General features: G+C 41.0%; 1 protein-coding gene across 4 annotated transcripts in view; it reads left to right on the top strand.

The window, feature by feature from the left end:
• ghrhrb (growth hormone releasing hormone receptor b) overlaps positions 1 to 22,414 on the top strand; it is a 52,239-nt gene that overhangs the window by 1,454 nt on the left and 28,371 nt on the right. For all 4 annotated transcript variants that reach the window (XR_012594018.1, XR_012594017.1, XR_012594016.1 and 1 more), the window contains exons 2-3: positions 7,259 to 7,367; positions 20,702 to 20,809. Coding sequence is in view for 1 of the 4 variants with exons in the window: in XM_074636313.1 (XP_074492414.1) it covers positions 7,259 to 7,367; positions 20,702 to 20,809 (217 nt within the window). In the remaining 3 variants the exon portion in view is untranslated. The remainder of the gene's footprint in view (positions 1 to 7,258; positions 7,368 to 20,701; positions 20,810 to 22,414) is intronic.

Genomic DNA, 22,414 nt, shown 5'->3' with positions numbered 1-22,414 from the left:
ACTGTACACCAGTTTGAAATACAAATAATGCAGACAATTCAGGGTGAAGAATATACCTGTTTTATTCCATTTCATCCTTATTTGAGCTTGGATTTAATGCCATCATGGAGGCATTTCTTCTCTATCTGCTGTGTGCTGAAGGTTCATTCATCAGAGTCTAAATCACAATGGAGGATGAAGGATGAAGGATGTTTCCCCTTGGTGCTCATATAATACTCTCTGCCTTTTCGCTGTAGATCGCTGTATACTGGTGACAGCAGGATGGACGTCTAATGCCACTTATTGACCTGTTGGATCACTGTAATTGCTTTTGAAGTGATCATGGCAGGAGTGATTTACATTTATATTCGTAATTTCTGTCTTTTTCTTGCTCTTCGTTGACATTTTATCCCTTTTTTTAATACAAAGTGAGCCCTTTTTTTTTTTGGAAGAAAAAAGCAAAATATAAAAGAAATCCAAGTGATTGTAAAAAAGACGTCACAAACATCATTAAATCACGTGACAAACGTTACAAACATAACTTCCAAAACAAAACACCGGTCTTCTGGTTGAAAGTTCTGTGTTTGTTGGACCCATCCACCTCCCCACCCATCCGCCATATGCAGTCTTTTATTCTACGTCACTAGCTCTTAACGTAGCATATTTACGCGGATGCGTTTACATTGCAGTCAGTACAGACTACATGGCGTACAAATGACACAGGAAAACAGCGTTTGCATAGCACGCTAAATGCCTTGCGCACTACCGAGGTACCTCGAACGGTCTGGTTTGGTACTCCAAGCGACACATATCACATTACACATCATCATTTGACCTATTGCTAATATAAACATATTGTGTGGTGCCGCTTTAAATGTTCCCTGGGAAGTTTCTGACATCAAGTAGCACTATGGAGTTTTTCATGAGTGGGCAATGTAGGTTTCAATCTTTTTTTTGCAAATGTTTCATGAGTATGGAAACGCATTCAACATGTTTGTTAGAGCTCAATAATACACACAATGCATTTTGGTGAGTAACACTGAATGCTTGTCTACACAAAAACTCCACCTTTCAGTAAAAGTATGTAATTAACATTAACAAAGTGTACTTAAAGTATCAAAAGTAAAAGTAAAAGTATTCCTTAAAGGTTTAAATCATATTGTATTAGTATGTGTAAGCATTTTGCATTTGTAGTTGGTGGAGGTGGAGCTACTATTACTCCTACATATACTGTTGAGTAGTTTAATACATAACAAAGCATCATCATTTATTAACTCATCATATGTTTTGTATCTGCAAAGTAACTTGCCCTGATGTCAAATGGCTCCCCACCCTGTGTTTTCAGCCTGAGGCAAGTTGTGCCTCCGCCTTAAAAACAAGCCATACAACATTCAAATCATTTCTAAAGGCCACAGGTAACCAGGGCAGAGAGGTCGAAATGGAGGAAATGTGCTCCAGTGTTTCTAGATTCTGTTATTTTGTTCAAACGGGGGGAAGTTAATTGATTTTTGGGGCGAATAACGAGCGGCAGTAATCCAGTTGCTTGAATTGAGGGCAGGAAGGGTTCGTGTGTCCGGAAATGAAAAGAATGATGCAATGTTAGAGATGTCCCTAAGCGGACAGATGGCTCACTTTGATATGTTAGTAAAATGTTACAACGTGGACCTTTCTTTTGGAATTGAGGTTGGTGGTTGCCAACCTGCATGTCAGGACCCCTCCGATTTACACTTTATCACTCCCAACTAGGGATGTGACGGTGAGGCAATTTACCGATTACACCGGACATTTTACAAGAAAAGATGACGGTCAATATGTATGTAGATGTAGATCGCTTACGTTGATCTTTAACATTGGATGGCTGTGTGTCTGGCCTCTCACCGGCTGTGACCGTTACGTCCTCCGCACGACGATTGCCTCATTAACATTATGGTTGCCTTATAGCATTTGGTTTCAATCCAAAATATTGCCAAATAGGCATTGTTGCTTTTTGCTTTGACACCAAATCCTCCACCAATGCTCTCTCCTCTCATATGTGTTGAATCTGTCTCCTGTGCTGTACAGAGCAATTTCAGTTTGTAGTGTCCGACTATGTATTGATAACATGGCGCTGTTTCTGAAAAAATTAACGAAATGGGTTTTATTTCTATTTTAAAAAAAAAGCAAAACGATGGTGGGGCAGTGGGCAAGTAATGTAATCGGTGTATGCCTGAGCACAGTGTAACACAGATAACATCGATTACCGCGACAAGCCTACTCCCAACTCATCAAATACCACAGCTTGGTCAGTGGCCTTAAGCTTCAAACTATGACTCTTTAAGTACCCCTCTAGCACCAATTTTGGATGTGTCGGGGACTGCATGTCAATATACGCTAATTATAATACCTTCAAAATAAACTTCTGTTTTCACAGGAAGTTAGGTTTAGGCAACAAACCACTTAGGGTTAGGAAAAGATCGTGGTTGACATTAACTTGAGATAACAACTCACGTGACTAATGACTGACGTGACTCATGGCACTAACGATATTAACGAGTCACGTGACTAACAATTGATGTGACAAAATAAGTAAATGGTAAATGGACTTGCATTTATATAGCGCTTTTCTAGTCTTCCAACCACTCAAAGCGCTTTACACTACATGTCAGCATTCACCCATTCACACACACATTCATACACTGATGGCGGAGGCTGCCATGCAAGGTGCCAACTTTGCCAATCAGAATCTAATCTAAATACTCATTCACACACCGAGGGCTAAGCCTTCAGGAGCAATTTAGGGTTAAGTGTCTTGCTCAAGGACACATCGACATGTGACCGGAGCAGCCGGGGATCAAACCACAACCTTCTGATTGGTGGACGACCTGCTCTATCCTCTGAGCCACAGCCGCCAACGTTGACTTTTAGTTTCACACGGGACATTAACAGCGGTCTCCTGGGTGAAAGTCCTGTGTTTTTTTTACCCATCCGCCACCCCTCTGACCCACCCGACGTAGACTTTCTCTCTCTTTACACTACATCAGTTGCTCTGACTGTTTAATAATGACGCGGGTGGGTTTACATTGGAGTTAGTTGAAAGCCTGGTACATCACATACAGACGCTAAAGGGCGCCTCCGTGTGTCGGTATCAGACGCCGAGGGGCACTGACCAATAGTAGGTATTTGACATGTTGGGAGTGAGAACGGGTTGCTCTGATGGGTCGAAAGATAAATGTGATGCGTAATTATTATTTTGATTTGGTGCGTAATGCGTGGGGACATCATCCTCAAAACTCCACCTTTGAGGTACGTACTACATCTACACAGTGATCTCTCTGGTCACGGCCGTCCCGCCAGAGGAGTGCTGAGAGCGTGCTGCAAGTTGGGAGAGTGACTGGAAGGATTTTGGATGGAGCGCAGGGTGGATTTTTTTAAAAGCTGGAGTACTGCTTGATCTCCTGGTCCATCCAACACGTCTTCATCCCAACTCGTTGCATACCGCTGCTTTATCCCGCCCCTTGGCGTCACTTTATTTTTGCCATCAAAACCACTAAAGTTAGGTTTAGGAAAGAACTACATAGTTGGGCTTAAAACTAATTGTGCAGTGAAAATGACACTGAACATTGTGAACTGGGGACACAAACGAACAGCTGATTAACGTGAACGTGTAAGAAAGCCTTGTGTTTGTTGGCCCAGTCAACTCCCCTCCCACCCACCCTTAGTTTGTCTTTTTGCTCTTTAAACTACGTAAAGCAAATTAGGTTATTCTCAAAATGCCAAACAAACCATTCCTTTAATGTCTGTAAGATGGGATGTGAGTGAGAAGTGAGGCCTGATAGAGTCAATATACCGGTGTATCATCAGCGTAAAAATGAAAGGAAATATTTTGCGAATTACTTGACCTGGAGGTAAGATGTAGATTGAAAACATAAAAGGGCCAATAATACACACACACACACACACACACACACACACACACACACTAATGACATCAGAGACCTGGTGATTACCCGTCCTTTGTATCACTGTGAGATTCTGAATGTAAATGATGGCGGCTCGGTAAAGGTTGCTGGAGGCGATCGGCGCCCTGCAATAATGACCCGGTTAAGACAGTGATTGAATTTAAATGACATTGCAGCCCCGTAAACTGTTGCCATTTAGGATCGAGGGTTACAATAATTAAAGTGCACGCTCAAATGGCACTCCAGCTCTTCTGCACATTACTGAACTGTAAAATGACACACTGTATTGCTTCATAAGAGAGCGCGTCGTGTTGCTATCTTGCTTGTATAAAGGAGGATTGTTCCATAAACCTGCAGGGCAGATATGACTGCGCTGTCTTGTGTCACAGTGAGGCTGCGCTGCCAGATCGAGATGTTCAGCTACACACACTCATTTGTTCCTGGTATAAACTATTAATGATGTACGAGTTTATGGGCCACCCAGTTTCAATAAATCTTAGAAATATTCAGGCTATTCTTAGTAAATTCTGCTCATGTACAGTTTTGTGTTGAGGGAGCACTGTGGATTTATCAGATAATCCTTAAAAAATGAGAGAACTTAGTTCAAATCTGCTGGAAAATAAGGAGGATATTTGACAAGAGGAGCCTCCGCCATCAGTCATGCTGCTCATACAGTCTCATCCAAGCATATTAAGTCTGTCTTCTGTTAGGGACTGATGGGATTATTTGTCACAAACAACCTGGATTTACTGTATTAGGCAGTAGATCCCAAACCTGAGAGACGGAATCTCCAAAAGGGCTTACAAGATAATTACCAGTTTTGGAAACAAGACAAAACAAAACTCTGCTACACAAAATTATCATTATTTTTCAGACCTTTCTCTAACTTCTGCTTACGCGTTATTACTATTCAGTTTAATCATGTATCAACAACTACGCAAGCTCGCTAAGCGGTCCTATGACGGTGGTTATCAACTCGGTAAATCAACCCAGGGTTTCTCAATCTGGCTATGAGCGCGTTCACATGAAAGGGGCGGGGTTCGCAGCATGTGACCAATCGCAACCATGGACAAGTCTACTGTCAGCAGAGCGGCATATTTTACAAACGAAGAGCAAACTATAGTATTAGACAAATACAAAGAAGTTAAACACAGTAATCAGACTAAAGGTAACACAGTCGAAGCTGCCAAATGCAGGAAGGACAGCTGTTAAAAGAAAAAATTACCCATGTGTGAATGCGTGAATTAACAGACTTATTAATGTAACGGAACACTCAAAAGTCAGATATAGTCGGCTAGATAGGGCAGTGATATTATAATTTTTTTTAATAATATAATGTATGAATAGTGTACACAGCATTATGGCCTTTGACAAGGTTATAACTTTTGACTATTTCAGCCTTCTCTCAGCTGCGTCCTTGACTCCGGCAGTGTGTAGGCTGTCTTTCCTGCATTTGTCAGTATCAACTGTGTTGTTTTTAGCCTGGATTATGACTTAAACTGAGCACTGATTGGTCAGTAGGTGGTGCTTTCATACGAGTTGATCTCTTATCTCGAACATAACCTGCTCTGGAGCAGGTTAGGTGTTCAGCATGAGTTACCATGGCTATCTACCTCTGTAAGAAGTGAATCACCGTCGTAGGACTGAAAACCCAGGGTTAACCCGGAGGTTACCTCGCTAACCACAAATCCTGCTTCGTAGTACAGGCCTCTGATCTCCTGGTTAAATGTCTGGTGTTTGTTGGACTCACTCACCTCCCTTCCCACCCACCATAAGCGGCCTTTCTCGCTTTTTATGCTACGTCAAAAACTCTTACCTTAGCATTTATACGTGGATGCATTTACATTGCAATCAGTACAGGATACACGGCGTACAAATGACATGCGGAAATCAAGAAAGGCGTACTTATTGCACGCTAAATGCCTTGCGTATTATTGCGGCATTTATACGCCTTTTCGTGCGAACAGGTTGGTGCAATACAAGATCAAACCGTAATTTGGGATAAAATATGTTTCCCCTCGAAACGAGAGGGGAATGCAGTTTAGTTGAATGGGAACATAATGTTTTCGGAGACAGGGTAGTTTTTAGGAGACCGGGTTTAAATAAGACAGAGCTTTTATTTCATCAAAGAATTCTCTCTTTTTACTCTTTCATTTTGCTTAGTTTGAATTCAGAATAGAGACTCCCAACACACCAAAAAGAGCTTTTTTAGTTCTCAACAACTGGTTCAATGAAGGAAAAACACATATACCCACTGAAGACACACACAGACTGACATATAGTCAACATCCACTTGACAGCTGTAGGGTAGGATGTCCTGCAACATCAGGCCAGGAGGTGTTTCTGTCCGATAGCAGTGAATGTCTCCTCTCGTGTTAATCCTGGACCCCGCGGCGCTGTGAGAGGATGAGGTCAAAGGTCACGCTCACCTGCAGAGTCTCCTTCTGTCCAACTGCAGGTGTTCTACCTGTGATGGTTCACACATTTCAAAGCAAATACATTAATCAAGGAAATCAATTAGACGCATTCAAAGTAATTATAGGGATCATTCTCACTTGACAGCGTAATAGATACACTTTGTGCCCCGATAGCACATAATTAATTTAACTACAGGGTGGAGATGCGGCTGGAATCTATATTTTCTTGTGAATTCATACATCTTCTAAGATTATTGTAGGCCTATATGGGTCTGCAGGCTTCTGTCCTCCTCCTCTTCATGCTCTTCAGAGGGCGTGAAAGGAAGTGCACGGCAGAGGAGCCTTGACAGTAGATGTCGAGACTTTAAGAGGAAGTTGTTGAACTCCCACGTTGCAGCTGTCAGGGGTGCTGATTATCATACAGAGGTTCATCACTGGAGGGGAACCACCAACTTCTACTGGGCATTTCACGCGGGGAGAGAGGTAGAGCAACGATAACAAGGATTTGATTAAACTCACATGAGCGTGAAGCGAAAGATGGACAAAATCGACAACTCGGTAATCAACATTCAAACGCTGCTTGCTTGGCAAATAGTATTGATTTCAAAGGCTTTTTAATTTAAACTATGCTTTGAGCATTTGAGCTCAATTCGTATGTTTCTGTACACCTGATTTCACTCCCAATAAATGATTACGGAAAAAAAAGCCTTGTGAATTATCGTGTCATTCATACGCCTTTTCTTGCTACCAGGCTGTCTAAATACTGTAAATGTACTGCAGGTTATAGTGTTGTATAAAATACCTGCATACTTCTGGTATCAATGTCAGCGTGAACACTGTTACTGGCTGCCTACTAAGCCTTGTATCATCATTACTGCACTGACAAGTGTTTTCATGTGTGACTCTGGTGTCCTCTCTTCTTAGACAGAGGCCATCCACCCGGACTGCGCCCTGGTGGTTCAGCACATGAAGGCTCAGGAAGATTGTAACCAGAACCTCAAACAGGAGGAGAACAACCACTCCACCAGGACAGGTCTGTGTGTTTTCATCACGTTGCAGGCACAAAGATGTACACATATACTGTACGTATATAGTGGGGACCCATGTCCCATCTGGGGACAAACATCAGGTCCCCTCATGGATGAACACTCTCTCTAGTCCTAAAACGTGGTTTTAGAGGTAAGATTATACTAGAATGAATAGAAAGAATAGATTATTTAAGCTTTGGCAAAGGTTGGGGGATGGGTTGGGTTTGGGTATTTAGTGGTTTTGGTAAAGGTCAGGGTAACCCTCCAGAGAATTAAAGTGAGTCAATACATTGTCCTTACAAAACCAAGAAACCAAGAAGGTGTGTGTGTAAAGGGGAATCCCTTTGCTCTATGTACTTATTTTAGATGTGCTTTGACTTGACTGAGATGACATTTTGTAATATTCTTTTGGATTTTTGTAGATTTATATAAGAATCAATCTCGGTTTTGAATTTACCATCCTTGGTGAGCATTCAGAGGTTACATTCAAATTACAGAAATGTACCCTGAGGGCTGGTTCTCCTCTTCTTCATTTTCATCACCCTAACTGGCAGAATCAGCTGCGTAAATTAAAAAAAAAAAGTTATATGAAGCACAAAGAAGTGAACGTTTTCGTTCAACCACAGACAAAAAGAGAGCTCGGATAATGCGTAAAAAACAGACAAAGAACTGCAAGCACCAAAAGAAGTCGCACATCCAAATCAATCAAAAAGGTCTTTTAATTAAATAATTACACACTTGAGTAAAATGCACAGACATCACTTCATAGTTGAGTTTTTTAAACCTGTCACCAACAATCATTTCATCTCCAGCAGGTGTATCAAGTGGCTATCTCTGGTGAGATAGGTGTCGTCAGAGTCGCCTCGTTGAAAGTCTCACATATCCCATTAAACCAACAATGAATTCATTCTACTAACATGTATTGTGTGTGTGTGTATCCAAAGTCTGATATATCATTATTCCTCTGTGCAGTAGAGCTCAATTCTTGTCCAAGGAACTATTAAAGACACATCGATGAGCCATACTGTTGCACTGGGTGTTCCTTCATTATAATCCGCCGCTGAAACTAGTTCCCAATAAATGCACTATTTCACGTTTGCAAAAAACTACAGTGGCCAGCTGTGTTAGGAAATTACTGAGCCTTTTTTAAAAATGGGGATTGTCAAATTTAACGCAATGCGTTAACACAAATTCATTTTAACGCCACTAATTTCTTTAACGCATTAATGCAATTTGCGATTTTTAGGTCGTAGCGGGCTCAGTTTTAAAGCTAGAGCAAAGATACTGGCATCATATGAAACTAGAAAACCCAAAGAATCCATTTGTACATACCACAAATGTGTGATTAATTTGCGATTAATCGCGAATTCAAATGTATCAAATGTAGTTACAGTCAGTAGATGCTGTTAAAATCTGACTATGTATATGTTTCACCTAGAATCATTACAGGCTGAAGGGTCACTTTTTCCATCCCCCTCCTCTTCACCTACTTCAGAGGTTGTTAAAGGGAGTGAAAGGCGTCGGAGCTTCGACAGTAAATGTCAGGAGTTGAAGAAAAGAAATCAGGGAGCTCCCACGTTTCTGCCCAGGGAATTGATTATTACTGTATGGAGGCTCCTCATTAAAGGATAAGCATCGCCAACCTCTGGGTTACAGCCACTGGCAATCTCAGAGAATCATTCCATTGTGATCTCATCTCATAGAAGAGAAACAACTCTTAATATCATGTTTATTGCTAAATACAAAATATGTCTAAATTCAACAAAAATATAATCTAATGGAAGAGGATATTTGGACCTCAACACTGAGAGAGCATAGTATGTCACATCAGTACTGAAATGTATTTTAGCGTTCATATAAACTCTGAAAAAAAAGTTTGGAAACTTGTGTTTGGTCAATTATTTCTACACAATATGCTTGGCGTTCAAGTGGTTAAGTCGTGAGAACACCGCTGCTAAGCAACGGCAATATTAACTTTACTGTCGGCGTCGAGATGCCACAGAGGCATAATGATAAAGGAAAAAGATGAGGCAGTTGGGAATATGAATATTGCCTCTATCCCTATCTCCTAAGACATATTATAAAATTACGAAGAAAAACAATATCCGACTAAAATTACAATATATTTATTATGTACCATAAAATTAACTTCCATGTCCTCCCTGACAACGTTAACAAACACATCACAACTCGAGAACGCAAAGCTTTCAGAAACTTTCCACTTACGATGTTGTGAATACCACAAGAGGGGGGCGTTCATATGGACTCTACGGTAAACATTTGAAGGCACCAATAGACCTTTTCAAACTTGACAACATAAACATTATAAATGGGTCCCCTTTGTATTTCCTGTTGCAATGTTTATTAATGCAGTAGCTGACAGGAAGTAAACTTGGACCAAAACTGTAGCAACAGAATGGCAATGAAAAGGTCTATTCTTTGGTGAAAATATGATGAGCCTTAACATTTGATCATCCATTTATGCAGTAAATAATAGTCACGACAGTAACACAAAACAAATGGAGGCTATAAAGCTGTTGACGGAGGAGGGATTCGTGCAGTTGGCGTAGCACGCTGCATCATCACACCGAGCACATCTGTTAAGTGTTGATTTATGAGCTCTTTTTTTATTGAATTTGAGCTAATTATGAGTAAACAACACTGGCATGTCAAGAACAATTTGAAAGAACTACATTTGCTTTAGCTTGGGTAATGTTCTACACTATTAACTTCAGCCAAGGGACGTGACAAAGCGGCGATAAATGATAAGTTGGGATGAGAACGTGTTGTAACTTCTCCTTTCAGCCAAGTAAAAACACTTCCACATGAGAGCTTGGACTGTAAATAATTCAGGTGTTTTGGTTTGTGCTTGCATGTCGGGTCAATTTTGTACATTATGCACAATCCACGTGTCATTATTAAAATACCATCTCAAATTAAACTATAGATCAAACCACACCTGCATGTGAAGCTCACCGCAGCACACACCGCAGGATGCTGGATGCCTTCCTGTGGCTGTTGATTGCGTCTCTTTAATCAAAAGCCTGGTGAGCACATTTGCTTCCTGTTTATCAAATTACCGTCCTTCGCTTGGCAGAGCAGCCAAAACAATCAAGGGAACTAATCAGGTGAGGAGATGCTGATACTGATTGGTCAACCTGGCCTGGCCCTGTTTCATCTGTGCAGCTCAGGTAGGAGAGGAGTTAAAGTGAATCAGAAGAGATTCATCCATTATCCTCCATTCAAAGAATGCCTCAGAACAAAAAACAAACTCAGCCAGCGGAACAGCTTCAGAAGGGACCACACTTCGTTTCCCACCTGAGACGCTGCCTGACAGCATGTCGATTAAACCCGGAATATGAATTCTCTTTGTTTTGAAGTGTTTTGAGTTATGCGACTGGGTCATTCCAGGCAGGTGAGCTCGACTCTCGCCTCGCTCCGTCTCTCCACTCTCCAAAGGGTTGTTATGAAAGCTATACGCACTCGGTGAGACAGTCGTCGGCTCGCCTGTGGGCTCGCCTGTGCACGACACAGCTGGTGTCGCTCAGAATTAATTGCATCATTTGTCACCCTTTCCTGTGATCATCCAAAGAAATAACGTGACAATTAGCGTTTGAAGCGGCAGGTATGAGCCGCTTCAAGCCCGGACTGAACGCCGACTGAAGTAGACTGAAGGCACCGCTTCACTTCTTCAGTCAGCTTTTACAAAGCTGAGCGGTCAGATGGGAAAAATTGATTTTGCCAGAAAAGGCTCGGCTCCTCGAGGGAAATCTGAGCAACAAAAAGACTAATCCCCATTAACATACACATACATGAACATTAAATCATTGTTAAATCAACAATGCCACAGTCTGCTTATGATGTTGGCCTCAGCGTATCAGCGGAGTGATAGAGAGAAGTGTCAGAGTGGACGCTGATAATCAGCCAGTAGCTAAGCAACTGAAGAATGAGCCAATGATAGCGAAGCATGAACCAAGCAGCCAATGTAAGAGTGACTTCAGCGCTCTGTCCCGAACTAAAGCTATGCTCCGCTTGTAGCATTTTCATGCAGGCCTGAACTCTCCAAAATGTAAGAAAACTGGCTGGTTTTAATGCAGTTTAGAAGCTATCTGATGGTTTGAATTTACTCAACCTATGAAAGAGCATGCAATCCTTTGACTTATTCGCCTCCATCAGTTTCCTAGTTTGTACAGTGAGCTTATCTTATAAAATTCACAGCAGCATGTTATTGAGATATGTTCATGCAAGGTCAGATTGTTGTTTAAATAGGCAAAAGCAAGGTGGTCTGATACTGGGAAATGGTAGCTAAGGGAGAGTAAGTCTTCACAGGAAACAACTTCCTTTTAGGAAATAAAGCTACTAGTTAGGTTTAGGAAAAGATCGTGGTATGGCTTAAAATAACTCCCGAAGTAGCTTAACTTAAGTACATAAGTTATGTGACAAATACATTAACGTTGACTTCTGGTTTCACACGGGATACGAACGCCGGTCTCCTGGGCAAAAGTATTTTTTGACCCACCCATCCACCCCAACCTCCTCCCTTCACGGCGTTCGCTGCTCTTTATTACAAACAAATTGATTTTATGGGGTATACACAAATTACAGTGCATTACTCTTCGTACGTTCAGTATAGCTACAAACAGTGTATGAGAACATCATGTTGACCAGTCAGGGGGTAAAAAGACTGGCTGGCTAGGTTCGCTTGTTGTCTAGTTGGGTTAGCTAACGAACAGTTGTCCTTGTCTACTCTCTTTTTTTTGCTGTGATGCTTTGTATTTCAGGAGGTCAGGCCAGCTAAAGCTGTTATCAGTTATGTGCATGCAGGCTATAGCTGTGTAACCTCATGTAGTGCAAAACTAGAGACCAAGTGATGAGATCACACCAGCCGCGATGCCAAATTGGGCCAGGGGGTGTACAGTGGGTGGGGTAATGGCCTCTTCCTCAATTTCTACCCTCCTACTTCCGGCTCCCTTGCTCAGAACACACCCATCCTTAAATTCAACCTTCATTTTGATTTATTGATGCTATTGCAGCCACAAAAATCTGTCTACAGACAGACACACTCACAAGGTGAAAACAATTCCAGCGACGCTGTCGCGCCTGGTAATGAACAGTGAAAGTTGTCAGGCCATGGACAATCTAATCTACATGAGTTTGAGATTAATACAGTTTGGTTTTTATTTTGGACACAGATTTTTTCCTTAAAATGTGTTATAGTTGTTGTTGTTTTGTGTCTCTTTCAGTGACATTCTGCAGGTAAAGCAGACCTCTCAAATGCTGCTGTTGGTTGAAAAACTGAAGCTGAACTGAGATCGGGGTCATTTTGCATCTCATTGTAGTCGTTTGACTTTGATTATATCAGCATGTTAAAAAGCAGTTAATCACAGGCTCCAAGAACAACTCAGGCATTGTACTAAAACATAGAAACCACTGAGTCCTGAAGCATGAACTACCACAGTAACTGAGAAAAATGATCTGGTGGAGACTGGGAGGAAAGCCAGGGTTGATATACTGTGGAGCTGATGAGTAGATTGCTGACAGGTGTGTGCAGAGCAGGGAGCCAGAGAGCAGGTGACGAGCTCACTGATGTCAGGTGTGCAGGTAGACTGGACCCAGGTTGACGGCAGGACAGGAAGAGACAAACACACACACACACACACACACAGATAACCCGAGGACATGGAAGACAAGAGGAGTGTGGAACACAGGGACTGGGAATCAAGCTGGAGTACAGCCACGGCCATGACACAGCAACTTCATACTCTGGTGCCCATGCCACGCCCGGCCACCTCTCTGGCCCCGCCCCTGTTTGTGCCCCTGAATTTTCAATTTGAGAGCATGAATAAGTAATTCATACATGTGAATTAACTTTGTTTTCCCCATTGAACCTGCAAGAATAAAATCATAGACATGTTGGAGTTTATTGCATTTACTTTTATTTCAAACAACGTGACTCAGCTATTTCTATAGTGGGGGGAAAATCGGATTGGTCCTATGTGGGATGTAAATGACTATATCGTGAACATCAAGGACAAATATTAATTCTCACATCATTTGTTTAAGTAGCTGACATGAGACTCGCTTTAGCGTTTCGCTTCTCCCGCGGCTCTCTCCCTCTCACCATGCTTCTCACACTCACTCTACTGGGCCAGTGTGTGTAGCGTATGAGCATGGACCTGCGTATTTGTGTTTTTGTGGCTCAAGGGAAGCAGGGAACTGGGAAAGCAACTAAGAACTGGCTTAAAAATAAAAGTGATCTTCTGGTGAATTTCACATAAATGAAAATAAGTCAGTAGGTCAGTCTGTCAATAAAGAAATAAAACTAAATGAATAAATAATAATTAAAATAAATGATAATTTGAAAAACTACCGACTGCAAACTGTTTTTCCGAGAAAAATGTCATTTCAATTTTTCAATCCAAAAACCGATCTGACTTCAATATGACAGCACACCAACTCAGAGTATTCAGATTAGTTTGCTAGAATGATCACGATTGTACAGATCAAAGGGTTAAATAAAACAGTTATGTCATTTTAGAGAAAATATCAACATATCGAGATATATATTGCGATATAGCCTAAAAATATTGAGATGTTATTTATAAGCCATATCAACCAGCCCTCGGGGAAAAGTAACACAAAACTATTAGAAAATTCAAAATTATAGATGTGGATGTTGAGTCATTGGTGTAATTCTACCAAGCTATTTCACTTGTTTTGCAACCATAAAAATCACTATTAATTTAGTTTGTTTCCATAAGCATAACTTTGTAGAAGGGACCATTTCACCACACGACTACTTTTGAATGCCGAGTACATTTTACTGCTAGTACCTGTTCACCTCATCGCAAGAAAAGATTGAGTAGTTGTTAATTTGAGGTGAAACGGGTTCGTTTAGGAATACGATTCACCTGCAAATCCCATTTCAGACTAATTCATCAGGATTCATCAAATGTGACTAAATGAGGGACGAACAGATGGGTGGAATGAAGAGAGGAGGCGAATGGTGATATGGCTCATGAAAGAGTGATTGGGAAATTATGAGGTTCCTAACCGCAATGTTACGAAAGTAACACAATTTGCAGTTAGTGTGGTTATATTTGCCTGTAATGGATAAAAAGAAGGACAGAAGTACAGCGGTAAAACAGACAAAAACACACTTTGTGCCCTTTTGTCTTTCTTGAGTAATCAACAACTGTCCACTGGAGAGAGAGAGAGAGAGAGGCCAGATGTCTGGTCTTACTTCGGGTTAATTACCTTCCCACCTCCAGTCCCACAGGAAACACCATCAGAGCAGAAACATGGGCCGTCAGTGACAGAGAGGAAATGAGGAAGTAATGCAGGAGTAAACAGAGAGAGGGGATTAACAGTCTTGTCCATTTTCAAAGGATACTTCTAATTAGACTCACAGCGAGCAACAGCCAGCCTCATGAATTCACTAATGTGCGAGTGTTTGTGTGTGTGCCTGTGTGTGTGCGCGGCTATTTCCACATAGCTTTCACGCTCCCCCGTTGACATTTCCACAGATCATTACACACTGTGACTGTCCTGCCCTCTCGTCTTTTTATGGTCACTCGCAATTGTCATTTTCACAACTAATTACACAGACCAAATACCAGAGGAGCAAAGTAACAAAGTACATTTTATTGCAGAAATGATAGGCCTATAAACATATCAACATTAATCAGCAGTGATATTAATAATTGATTAATCATTCATCAAGTAAAAATGAGAAATTTAAAAAAATATCAGTTTCTTGTTGCTTTTCTATTTTAGTTACCTTCGCCAAGGCCGAAGGCCTAGGAAGAAGGTTGTGTTTTCACCGGCGTTGGTTTGTTGGTTTGTTGGTTTGTTTGTTTGTTGGTTTGTCCATTTGGAGGATTACTCCGAAAGTCTGCGATGTATCTGAATGAAATTGTTTGGAGGGGTTGGGTGTGGCACAATGAATAATCCATCAGATGTTGGTGGCGATCCGGATCATGATCCGGATTCAGGAATATTTTTTAGAATTCCGATCAGCCTGAGCATTAAGACCTCTGGGTATAACACATGCGCAGTGTAGCTGATGACGCGTTGATGACGCATAACCTCACCTTCTTCCTTCAGAGACAGAGAGAGAGCGGGAGGGTGGGGTGGGGGGATAACTGTAGATTCAGCGTTTTTTGACATTAAACTCGGTGCAAATACAGTTGAGTTCGACCAAAGCACACTTGGTGATTGTTGGAAAGAGTAACGACGACGGTTTAGGTGAGTTTTATTTTGTTTCTGTCCAGTTTGAATGAAGTGTTTTATGATGCTCTGCTATGTACAGCTGATCTCAACATAAACAAAAATACACGTGGATGATGGCGCAAGCTGCATGGAGAGCGGGGCGGAGGTCTGTGCTCTCAGAGTGCCATTTTAGTTAGATAGTAAATTTATTATCTTTGGGTTTTGGACAGTTGGTTGGACAAAATAAGACATTTGAATATGTCACCTTGGACTCTAGGAAACTGTAAATGGGTTCAAAGACCAGCGTGTAACATTTAGATGGATCTATTGGCAGAAATGGAATATAATATTAATAAGTATGTATTCTTTAGTGTATAATCACCTGAAAATAAGAATCATTGTGTTTTCATTAACATAGAATGAGCCCTTCATATCTACATATTGAGCCGGTCCTCTTCACAGAGTCCGCCATGTTGCACCGCCATGTTTCTACAGTAGCTCAGAACGGAAAGACCAAACATTGTTAACTTTTCCTGCTTGGGGCAGAGTGGATAACTGAGCGATAATTACTCACTCCCCATGTATACACACATACACACACTTTAAGAACTCTACTCTTACAAAAACTGGCTCCAGAGAGGCCCATTCGCATTTTTGCGTCAGCCATCATAGCAATTCTACACACTTGGCACACAGAAGAAGTTGTAGTCTGCAACCTCACCGCTAGATACACACAGCATCTTTAACTACATTTCGTTGAGATGCTTTTTTATTGATAGTGACAATAAAGGTATAGACAGGAAACATGGGTAGAGATGAGTATGGCAGCCAGAATTGAACTGGGGACGTTGCAGTTAGTGTCTTAACCACCAGGATGACCATTATTCATTAATTTTTTGAGGATAGAAAATAGACCAATTGATAATAAAAAATAATCATTCACAGCCTTAGTGAATTTACTCAAACACTGTACTAAAGTATAATTTTGAGGTGCTTTACTTTGTTATATGTGTCGATACCCCCCCACGTATTTGGATTTATTGTTACACCTGGCCCCCATTTTTTGTTCAAATGTTGAAAGTTCTGTTCAGCTGAATTGTCTGGCCCCTCCTTAACCGTGATGACTCTGAGGTCTATAACGTATGTTAAAGGTGCTGTGAGGTCAAGCAGACCTGACGGGTGCACAGAAGCATGTGAAATCATTTTTGGAGTTTAAGGCGACTGCTACCCGGCTGTCTTATTTCCCAGGAACAAGTTGCCGTTCTCCTTCAGGAAAATATTGTCATTATTACTCCACTCTGTCTCTCGCCTGCTGCAGACAAGTTGCCCAATAAATATTCACCAAAATGTGGACATTGTCTTTAGCTATTTTACCTTATTAGCTCAAGATGCAACATTCAGTTTTGCTTGGATTATCAGTGGAGGACTGTACAGTTTGGGTTTGCGAAGCAGGAGGGAGATTAGATCCGGGGAGTAGAGATGTCTGCTGTCTAAACAGAACATAAAATTAACTTTATGTTTCCATGATCTGTCTGTTAAACTAAACACCGTCCTGAATTTCACATCTTCCTCCTCGTCTTCTCTGTTTCTCCGCCAACCTCTGCTTTCCCTTATCACATAACATTGTTTATTAAAGGGTCGTACATACATCCCAAGTGGAACCGTTACTCCTGTAATATTTGTAACAATATTACATCAGCAGCAATGCAACATGACAAACGGAAGACAAATGTTTTTTATTGAACCATGAAAACACTGGAGAGCAAAGTGTGAGATGGAGAGTTGCAGCCAGAGGAGGAATAAAATACTGAGATAAGATGACCACACAGGTGAAGAGGAAATACAGGACATCCTTTTAGATTGACGTTTGGTCAATCTAATTCTCGTACCCGCCTTATGTCTGCCTCTCGGAAATGAAAAAGCTCACCTCATAACTTGTCCCTGATGTTTATTATACTGTAGATCACATAAATGTCAGAGGGGTGAATTCTTGTATAACAGCCACGAAGCACACCGGAGAAAGTTTGAAGACGTATCACTCAGGTTGGATTTTGTCTATATCTGCTTCAGAGAGATAATCCAACAAGTCACATTCAATGACAGCCGTGCTTCACGTATCTGGGACCTCTGCAGGATTTCCAATCCTGTCTCATAGAAATTTCATTACGTTTTTTTTTGCCAAATATTTTTTGAAGGAAAACAATTACTGCCTGGATTATGTGCTCTGGCAAAAAACTTTTTGTAGTGTAGGAGCTGTTGTCAGGCCATAGATGTGGGTCAAAAGGGGCCTACTACACCCACTAGTAGGTTTTATCATCTATTCTCATGGTAGATCACCGAAAGAAGGTATAAAAGAACACAACAGTGACCTCTAGCAACCGTAATAATTATGACAGGAGCAGAAGCGGAAGTCAGGTGCTGTAGTATAGAGAGCCTGAAAGGAAACCAACAACGTCTATAGTTGTCTTAGTGTTCACTGACCTTAAGTTTCACTTTCACTTTAGAAACATAGTCATTTTAAGCCAAAACGCAATGTTTTTCTCTAAACTCAACCAAGTGGTTTTGTTGCCTAAACCTAAAGAAGCCTTTTTGTTTATCATCAAAATGTAATGTTTCATTCAGACTTACATGTTGCTTTTAAGTTTCGTTTTCACTTTTACAACGTAGTAGGTGTAAAAGGCCCCTAATGATCCACATCTATGGTGCTTACAGCAGCAGATAACGCCTATTTAATGGCCTGATAACAGTTGAATCGGGTGACTGCACAAAGTCGTAAACAGGTGGTCAGGGTGGATGGAGGGCATACACAAAGTACAGGGCTTTGACACCGGGCAGGTTCTCAGAATCCCGCTTGTGGTCAGGTTCAGACAACTAAAGCACTTTGGATAAGGCTAGTGAAAGATTGTGGTTTCAGTTAAATGTTAATCCATTGTGGATAATCTCCTTGGAATAATGTCATAACAACGAGCCGCTTTTCTGTTCTTCCCATTCTGCCGACATGCTGTAAATACAGCAAAAGTGCAGCAAAAATCACATGTATTTAAATGCATAAATTATGACTCAAAATCAAAAGAGAAACTCAAAGATAATTATTTTCTTTTTTTTTTGTTTGAGGGGTGCATTGTTCATTTTTGGGCTAGTTCTTGTACAGCATGCCGTGAGACTCCCATGCATGCGTGAGCATAATGATGCTGTTGAAGAACATCACATAACCGCCTGTCACACAGACCACTGATCGTAACAGCGTAACCGACACCACGGAGAGGAGATTTATTGAAAGCATGAAAATAGGCTTTGTTCTCAGGATGTTTACTGTTAATGGGACAAAAAGATCCATCCATCAATACCTGAAGAAAAGCACCAGTCCATTCATCCACTCTATCATCCTGTCAGAGGGTTGTGAGCTACATGCTTTAAATAGCACCTAATGGAAAGGAAATCACTGCTTCCACCTGCAGAGATCTTTTCACACACTGTGATTCAAACAAACCAAGAGTCTCCTTTTATACCGTTACAGTCTGTATACATGTCGTGATGGCTGAGTTCCATTAGGGCATTTACAATAACATCCTGATAACCAATTTCACACGGTACAGCAGATGAAAATGTCATCGGCAGCTCGGTGTTAACGTACAACACCGCTATAGCGAAACAGCTAAAACGCAAGGCAAAAATGTCATTTCAAAGTCACATTTATCCAGCGAGATGTTTGCCTCATCACAGCCTTGGCAGAAGAACCTCCGGCAGTAGCCAAAAGCTGTGTTTTATTATGAATGAGTGGTGGTGTGTCTCCGTGCGCTGCTGTTTTACTTGACACAGGGCCAAGCAGCTTTGATGTATGAGGCGTTGCTCCTCATTACTGCTCCATCCACACCTCCCTCGTTCGGAGCAACGGAGGCTGTAGGGAGAGCTTGTCAGCCATGTGAGGGGAGCAGCAGAGACGGAGCGTGGGCAGAGAGGAGGGATGAGCACGTCACCAAATCAAACGCCCCTTCATTTTCCCAGACTGGGGGAAACCCCTTGAAAATTACATCAGACGACTGAGTTTCTATACCGATAAAAGCGATTCTTAATTAAGTATGTGAATTAATATTAGCAGGTACAGTGGCATTAGGAGGTTTTCAAGGTCAAACAAGTCACTCGCTGATTGAATTTTAAGTGTGGTGCATAAAGAAGAAAGGTCGACCTCTTTGTCCATAGTCAAGGTTATAACAGAAACGAGAAAATATTCAATAAAAATCTCTGTTTAATCAAGTAATTTGATTAGAGACAGTTCTTAGAGTGTGTGTGTCCATGGGAAGTGAATGGTGAAGCAAGAGAGAGAGAGCGGCAGCGACGGGAGCGAGTAACGTTATCGACTCCGGCCCAAGCTGGAAAAGTTAACAGAGTTTGGTTTGTCCATTCTGGGCTACTGTTGACACATGGCGGTGCAACATGTCGGACTCTGTGAAGAAAACATGCTCCCTATGTAGATATAAACAGCTCATTCTAAGGTAACGAAAACACAACGATTCTTATTATCAATTGATTATACACTAAATATATTGCCCTATAATATTCCATTTCTGCCAATAGATCCCCTAATTGTTACACACTGGTCCGTTAATTAAAACAGGTTAACATTTGTCACCTTGCACGGCAGCTGGTTCCTCGCAATGTCACAAGATCACACGGGAATCTCAGGTATCACATATCCAATCCATCTTGTCACACTTCAAGTAATGCATTTGTGTCCGACAAGCCAGATCACAAACCAATCAGCGTCCCGTGAGGAGCTACTGGCAGCTACAGGTTTGGCTTAGGTATACAGTATGTGGCGACACGGAGAGACAACTGTTCGTTAGCGTAGATGCTGCAGCATCAGTTATATCAGAACTGGAGAGTATTTTTTCATTGAAAGAAGAGCAAAGAACGGCACTGATACACATGCCTGAAAAAAAAAAGGCCATGGCCAGCCCTCATTTCAAAACAAATAATATTTATCAATCTACCATCTTCAGAGACTAAATGTGTCTGACCATATTTAATACACTATGTTCTCTCTAACTGTACAGGGAGCTCATCAGTGTAACTCATAATTAACTGCTGAAGTGATAAATGTGTGATAAATGTCGTCTTCTTGTCTCAGGTTGTCCGACAGCGTGGGACGATATCCGTTGCTGGTATCATGCCGAGGTGGGACAGGTGGTTAGCGTCTCATGTGCCAACGTGTCCCAGCTGTTTGCTAATAACCAAGGTAAATCAATTCAACTCACCTTTCACATGACATTTGGAGTCACATGCAGCCACCTAGAGGCATGAGTGAGTTAAGAAGCTGCTTACTACCCCTCAGTCTCCATGGGGACCGCCAAAGAAAATCATTTTTGTCGTAATTTATATATGTAAAAATTAGGACCGTCAATTGATTAAAAAATTTAAAGGCAATTAATTGCATGATTGTCCGTAGTTAATCGCGATTAATTGCAAATTAATCAACCTTTTTTATCTGTTCAAAATGTACCTTAAAGGGAGATTTGTCAAGTATTTAATACTCTTATCAACATGGGAGTGGGCAAATATGCCTGCTTTATGCAAATATATGTATATATTTATTACTGGATGCATGTGATTATCATAAAGTGGGCATGTCTGTAAAGAGGAGACTCGTGGGTACCCATGGAACCCATTTACATTCACATATCTTGAGGTCAGAGGTCAAGGGATCCCTTTGAAAATGGCCATGCCTGTTTTTCCTCACCAAAATTTAGCATAAGTTTGGAGCATTATTTATTTATTTATTTATTTTTTTCAAATGATGCCAGTATCTTCACTCTAGCTTTAAAACTGAGCCCACTACAACCTAAAAACAAGTTGTGTTAATGCGTTAAAGAATTTAGTGGCGTTAAAACAAATTTGCAGAAATGCGTTATTGTCCCTTTAACTTTGACAGCCCTATTAAACATACATCTTTTTTGTGTGTTATAGCATTCCCAAAAATACACATTCACATTTTGACATTATAACAAAAATACAGTTGGTTTTATATCAAATTTCTGCTCCTTGTATCCCTTTTTATTATCTTATAATTTGTTATGTGATGTACTTTTTTATGCCTCTTTATTGTTTATATTTTTGCTCGGTTATTTTATGCTTTGAGGAATTCTAACTGTTATGCATTTAAATGATTTTTTGTTTCCAGATTTGCACTTTTTATTTTATTTTTGTGGCAACAGAAATATGTTTGAGGAAGTGTAGAGAAATTATTAATAATCCTGCCAACAGTCTTGCTGATATTCTTTTTATCCTCCTGCTTGTGCCCCAGCTGTTTCCTCCATTGATGTTGTCAGTCAATAATCTGTCTTAAGGCCATGTGGACTTTTGGGTTTGTGAAACGAGAGGAAAGAGTGATTTCTCAGTTGATTTTCTTTTTTGAGAATCCCCAAAAAAATAAAATAGGCAGATTTCATTTATCCAGCATAATGAACTTCATCCATCTTTCAGTTTACAGCTCAGCATAGTGTCCAGGTTATATTTAGATATCTCTTAGAACCGGTGTTATGCGTTCACTGAGTGCTTTATGGAGACTGGATGTTTTTCTACACGCATCACGTGGACTCGTATTCTGTGTCTGAAGAGGCCGCAGAGTCTCCTCCCTGTTTACACGACCCCCCACCTTCTAGACCCCCGTCTCATCCAGCTGGCTGGTCTGAAGAAAACAAAATACACTCAGAATATCTCATGTATCATCAAACGGCTGACAAAGAGACCCAGACGATAAAAAAAATGGTAGAAGAATGTGTTTCTGGACATTTGGAAGATAAATGATGATAAACAGAGACCCAGTGGAAATGTAGAGGAGTGG

Source organism: Sebastes fasciatus, chromosome 5, assembly GCF_043250625.1.
Source record: "Sebastes fasciatus isolate fSebFas1 chromosome 5, fSebFas1.pri, whole genome shotgun sequence".
NCBI classification, from domain to species: Eukaryota; Metazoa; Chordata; class Actinopteri; order Perciformes; family Sebastidae; genus Sebastes; species Sebastes fasciatus.
This window is presented reverse-complemented; position numbering and strand designations above follow the sequence as displayed.